The sequence below is a fragment of the Malurus melanocephalus genome, unplaced genomic scaffold (genome assembly GCF_030028575.1).
Source record: "Malurus melanocephalus ecotype Western Australia unplaced genomic scaffold, MMel_1.1 scaffold_18, whole genome shotgun sequence".
NCBI classification, from domain to species: Eukaryota; Metazoa; Chordata; class Aves; order Passeriformes; family Maluridae; genus Malurus; species Malurus melanocephalus.
Genome location: NW_026623250.1, coordinates 205,747 through 212,342, shown reverse-complemented (window position 1 = coordinate 212,342; position 6,596 = coordinate 205,747). Strand labels below are relative to the sequence as shown.

At 38.5% G+C, this 6,596-nt stretch overlaps 1 protein-coding gene across 1 annotated transcript in view; it reads right to left on the bottom strand.

Annotated features, from left to right (window-relative positions):
- The window catches only part of LOC130588724 (interleukin-6 receptor subunit beta-like), a 31,986-nt gene extending 31,680 nt beyond the window's left edge, over positions 1 to 306 (bottom strand). Inside the window, exons 1-2 of the mRNA XM_057389613.1 lie at positions 250 to 306; positions 7 to 57 (exon numbers count right to left, since the gene is read on the bottom strand). Of these exons, the coding sequence (XP_057245596.1) occupies positions 7 to 57; positions 250 to 292 (94 nt within the window). The 5' untranslated portion in view covers positions 293 to 306. The remainder of the gene's footprint in view (positions 1 to 6; positions 58 to 249) is intronic.
- Between the last annotated feature and the right edge of the window lie 6,290 nt (positions 307 to 6,596).

Here is a 6,596-nt window from a genome sequence, read left to right as displayed (position 1 = left end):
ACCCACCTGGCAGATGCCGGCAGAACGAAGATTCCCAGTCTGCGCAGCGGCACCAAGCTGCAGAGCACAAACAAACCAACAGAAGGAATTGTTGATCAAGACAACCATGAAAGAAATAAAAGTTGGTGGCTGTTTCTCCTATCCACAGAATTTAAGTCATGCTTTTGTTCGTATGGCCCCACCGTTCAGCAGCATTAAGAGTTTTTAGTTTGTAAATGGCAGTAAGTTGTGCAGCACGTGAAAACTCACCTCTGAAAAGCAAAAAGATAGCTGCGAGCAGAGAGTTCTTCATCTTCTCTGTAAAGAAACATAATGATTACCATCAACATTGCGCAGTCTTCAGTCTATTTTTCACACTTCCTTTTCAAACTTCCTATTCATTCGAGCACCTGTAGTGCTACTGGCTGAATGCAAGTAATAAGTTTATTAATGACAATGGGGGGACACTTGAGTTTTGCATTATTAATTATGGTTACAAAAATCCKAATAATCCTTCTGGGAAACAGGAACTGTCCGTCCTGGTTTTTGTAAGCAGTCACAGTGAGATTCTTGATAGTGCAGTATCAGCAGCGCAAACTGAAAATGGATTAAACTGAATAGATATTTCAAATTTCTTTGCAAACCTTAAATGTCAACATGAATTAGAGATACGGATGTCAATGAAAAGGAAGTCAAGGTGTTTAACTGAGTCTAATATGAATTCTTGGATGCTGTAGAAATAATAGCAGCAGAAGACCCCGACTTGCCCTCACTTTCAGACATCTTTCCTCTTTCAATGTAATTTTCCACTGCAAAGATACTGTATCTACATTATCAGTAYCTACACTGGGGTTCTCAGGCAGACAAAAATCACCATAGATGTAAATCAGGAGTTTGCTCCACACCATTAAGTCAGAGAACATTCTGAACATAGAAGCCAGCAGAGACACAATAGCTGTTACTATTACAGCAGTACAGGGAAATTTTCASAAAATTTTGCTGCTGTAGGAAATTTCCCTTTTGGGCTTAGACATTGCTATCAGAGATCAGATTCAGACCTATCTGGAGATAGGCAAATTATTAGCTTATCTTGGCAATCATGCTATATCTCAGGTTGAGTATTGAATAGGAAAAAAATACCTGTTTAAGAATTATCATTTTCCTAAAGAGAGAGGGTTACAGGCCTGCTTCTCATCATGGGCTACAGTAGGAGTAGGTGACTAATGCAACAGCCATGTCTTATCAGATTTTATGAAGGGCACAGTCATGAAAGGCAAGTGATCAAGGAATTCTGCTGAGTGCTACAGGGGCTTTCCTAGTGACAAATGCATTGGCCTTGGGAGAAAGCTCCAAAATGCTGAGGGGTAGTGGATAAAAGGTGTGCATGCAGATTCACAACCCCTGCTATCTGAGACAGCCAAATATTTGCCTTGACAATGCTTCCAACAAGCAACAGCCAAGAGGATAGGGCCAATTGTTGATCATAAGGAAAAACTGAGAGAGTAAAAATGCAAGTCATATGTGACAGATTTTGACAGTGGGGTTGAAGACCTAGAGACTCAGAATAGCATAGAAGTCAAAAGATGGAGAMAACTCTGAGAGCTATATGAATTGGTTTGATGTGTTGAGCATAAACATATTCAAAACAACCCATCCCAAAAGAAAACCATGGAAGTAACTCAATGCTAGAGCAGGAAACTGGATTTAGTGTGGACAGAATTRGGAGAGAGCATATTGGAGGGAAATAAACTCAATAACCAAGTCTATATTAACTTGGCTGAAGCTCTAGGTCTCAGTATAAATGCCATTGTCATTTAAAGAGAGAGAGTTAATTCTGACAAGTATAGAAAATATATTAACAGTCCAAACAGCAGAGGAGAAATAATCTTGAAAATTGGAATTTCACATTTGAGTGAGGCCAGATTTTTAACTATAGCTCAGCTATCAAGTTACTGGAGTGACCTTTTAATGCATAATAAAAGATAAATTATTTCATTCGAGGTAAATTTTGCATAGAACCACTTTTTTCAATTATTTTGGCTTTTAATTAATTATATTAATATTTCACCTTTTTCATCACTATGAACTTGTGTCACAATTGTAAGTGCCTGAAGTTTTCCTGTTWATTCAGATGAGGATAAATTATGCCATCTTCTGTGGTATGCTTTAAAGCGCAGAATGACTGTAGGACACTTCCAGCTTTACTTCATTTGTGATCTAAATGTCTTTTCAGAACTAGATTTATGCATCATTCTGTATGAGGCTTCCCATGAATGCTTCTTCTTGTCATTGTCTTATACAAGCTCTGCAACAAAAGACAYGGCATTCTCCTAGTCTCCCCAGAATGCTTTCTTGAAATAAATGAACTTTTCCATTTAGACTGGATTAGATAATGTAAATTAACATGAACCCCACAGGATCATTCTCTGTTCCCTTTCCCAGCGTTTTCTGTGAGCTCTTGTTCTTCAAAGGGAAAACAACCTCTGAAGACAGGTGGGCTCAGCCACTGCCCCCCTTGTCCTGCTCTGCTCCTGCTCTGCTCAAGCCATGAGCCTCTGAATACATTATTTGCAGGTCAGCCATGTGCCATGGATGCTAATGAACCAGAAAGGGTCTAAAATCTTGTTCATTCAGAGTTCTAWACATGCCCCAAGACAGTTTGGGTTCTGTGTAACCAGCAGCCTTGTTAAAGTGCACTCAGTCATGGTGAGCAGACGAAGAAGAATGTAGATTGGAGAGATACTGCATCAGGACAGGAATAYTGCATTTCTATTTGAAATCTTACCTTGTATGAAGTGCAAACTGATGAGTTCTTCATTGTCTCCTGGTTGAATCAGTGTGTGTTTTTGCTAGCTTGCTGCTTCTGTGATAGAGTTCCAATGACTGCAGGTGATCTGTTTCAGGCATATTGTAGCAAACTCAATATTGTAGCAATTTCAARCTCAGTTTTTGCCACTTAGTAGTACATGGTGAAGTCTTCTGTCTTTTCTTCACGGATCTRAAGTAGAATCACATTATTTTTCACAAGTTATTTCTCATATAACTCTGCTTCCAACAGGCAGACCTCCAGATTTGTGAAAGATCTGACAGGTTTTTACAGAGCAGCTTTTTCTTCCCAGAGAAACACATGAATATCCAAATTCAATGAGCAAACTTCATATGCTCTTTGGGGAAAGAAAAAATCCCACTCAGTCCTCAGCTACAYCCCCTGGGGGAAATTTGTTGTGTTAGGGAGAGCCTCCACCTCACATTCTTTCATCATTTCYGAGTTCGAGTTATGTTGTGAAACAGCTTATCTTTCAAAAAATTCTGTACTATCTTAATGAAAATCACATTTTTTACCCTAACACATTGACTAGGCAAAGGCCATCAAAAAAGTTTCAATAAGACATCTGCCCTGGAGGTTTAAATCTTCCAGCTACAGATGAAGCATAAATGTGCCTGTATAGACTAGACAGCCAACACAGAATGGAAAAATCTCCCAGAGATTTATAGATTTGGGTGGAGGTTCCTTTAAAAAAAAAAAAAAAAAAAAAAAAAAAAAAAAAAAAAAAAAAAAAAAAAAAAAATTAAGACAGACATAGAATAGTTTCTGCTTATACTAGAGTAGATCTGGGGTCTCACCGGTGTCACATCATTGACAGTGATGTGATGCAGAGTTTTGCCTAGAGTGTCACTAGGGTGTTTTAGAGACTCGAGGTGGTACAATCAGACTGGCAACTTCTCTCTGCTACAGCACCAGTTAATGCTACAGCCTTGTTTGCTGGATGATGAGAGAAAATTTTCTCTGTGGTAGCTCAGACCAGTGGTTTGAAAACAGAGTTCAACATACACATGATGGCTGAGCTGTGTGCAGAGTCTGAAGTATTGTGATTTGACTTGGAAAYAAAGTCTTCTGCTAGATCACCCTGGAGCACATCTCGCTTAGCAGTTTTAGTATTCTCTGRTGGTTCTGAAAATGTAGTGTAAGGATCTGCTTCCACTTGTGTTCATTTTCTCTTCCTGGGCAGCCAAGAGGAGAAGCAAGGAGCATCCTTAACTTTCCCATTTAAGAYTTTATTAAATGTTTATTATTGCTTTTAATACAGAAGTGCATGACAAAGAATATAAGCCTTCTTCTCTACCATCATGTTTGTTTTACCTAGTGGGCTTGCATCTGCTGCAGGGAGTTATTTTGGGATGTGTGATGTGAACCAAACAGAATTTGATAAAYGCTTCTCTAAGCTCTTCCTATACACAGTTTTGGGAGTAACCTTTACCTTTTTGAAGTCTACAAGAAAAGCTGGATTGTTTGTTTTTATGTGGGCTTTTTTTGGCTTTTCTAAATGCCTCCTTTTTTAATCTCTGAGGCAAGGAGATATACATATCTTAGTTAACTTTCTTTTCCTTTTYCCCCCTGGGATTGCTCCTGGACAAAGAAATGCTTGCTAGTGAAACCTGACTATTGCAGAAAACATGTCGGGAGAAAGTCCAGGAAAGCAACATAAAGAAGCTCATCTAGCACAAGGCAAAAGGTAAACYTTTTCAGGATAGTATTCCATGTTCATGGTATTTTATCCTACCATTTCCACTTCAGTAACAGTGAGTGTATTTGGACAGTTAGTTTCAGATTTTCTCCATGATAATTGTTGTCTGAAAATTTTATCCAGCCTTACCAGGCTCCCAAGTCATTATCTTCTCTTAATTCAAATGTTTTCAAGCATATTTCCTGGCTTGGAGTGAAATGATTTAAATATAGTAATTATGGTTAACTGAGTTATGAGAGTCTGCACATATATCCACTTGTGGCTTTACAACTCTTGGCCATTTTGTTTTTTCCTTCAGCTATAAATATGCAATAGATAATCTGRGGGAATTTTTTTTTGAGGGATCATTCAATCATCTATCAAAAACTGTTTCAGTYATCTTAAAATAATTCATAAATAGTTATTTGCCATTCATGTGTAGAATATAAAATTGGAGTGGGACAAAATTTGCCAAACTGAAATAACAGTGTCATGATTCTCATTAGCCCCTGTATCTCCAGAACTCAGTAATCCCAATGATTGCTCAGAAGGTGGGATCCCTTAAATTAGTTTGACTAYAGGAGGGCCTTTGGATATGAGACTAACCACTGTTATTTAAGACATCCTGGCATGGAGTGTTTCTGAACCCCCACTTCAAGATTATTCTTGCATTTTATCAACAACAATTGATACAGATAAATCTCTTGAATGAGGATTTGTATCTAGGAGCCACATCCCAATTAAGCTTTTTAACTGTTAACCTAAAGCATCACATCTCCTAAAGCAAGAGTCTACAAAGAGTGCTTATACCCCAAACATGTAACTATCCTGCTAGTTAAGGTATACWTTTGGCAGCTGAGAAATATAGATTTGTGGTTTGCCTGCATAAGAATTCCGATATGAGCTAAATATTTTTGCGGCCTCTGATTTTTATTTACCTGCCYATGGATTACGTGCACAACTGTGATTATGGCTCCTTTTGATTATGGCCTGTCTGTCCATAAATTCAGTCAACATGTAGATTTCTTGGCTTTTTTTTTTTTTTGTAATATAGAATGAATGTTCCCATTCACCCCTAGCCTTAGTTTAGGTTTGCTGCTAGGAACACAGAAATACCAGGAGTGTCATGGGTGTCTGAAATTTCTGCTCTACTAGCAAGAGTAAAACTTCTCACCATTTCCCTTGTGAACTGAACTTGTTCCTTCTCAAGGGTAGTGGGTTTTTGTTTATCCTCATATCTCATACAGAAGACTGCTCCTGAATTTAACAATTCCTGTTGAGAGTTCCTTCTTTACCCTAAAATCTTTACTTTCATCTCCCATAGTGATTATCAGCCTGTGTTTTGCTAGATTTAAACAAGTTATTCTTTCTCAGTCTATTCTTCCATTAAAAATGTTCAGTTTTCCTTATTATCTCGTTAGTCTTTCTCTGTACAGTTTGATTCTCTGACATTTTGCTGCTAGTGAAGAGCGAGACACCTGCTTAGGCTGTTATGTTGCCCCTATTTTCTCTCCTTGGCCAAGGGTCCTGTCAGGATGAAGCCTCCCTGCTGGCCAAAAAGGGTTAAGAGCAATCAATTAGAATATTTTATTCCGTTTTCTGAGGGGAAAAAAATTAACTTAGATCAGTCAAATGATAACAGATTTACTTAAAAACATGAGCCTTAAAACAATGTAATAGGGGACATGGTGAAAATGGCTGTATGAGAGTGAAAGTCTGCATAATTACCATGATGTTCCGTTCTTCCATGAAGACAGGGAAATGTYGTGGAGGTAGCATGACAGGAAAATAGGAATCACATTAAAGGTAAAATGACRTGCCAAAGAGTAAAACTGAGCTGACGAGGGCAGAAGCAACCCTGAAATTGGGGAAGTTTGTATCTAATCTTTATGGCCTTTTCCTTATTTCCATAATGAATAGAGATCAATGGTTTAGAGCTCAGTTTCCTCCTCAGGCACAGGCTCTTGGCAGTGAAAGAGGAGCTGATCAMTACATAAACCTCAGCACTCAGCTGAGAAGGATCTGGGGAATATGTGAAGGACAGACCCTCCAGGTTAYAGAAAGGATTGCTGCAAGATGGTGTGGAACTGCACTCAAGAGGAAATGCTCAGC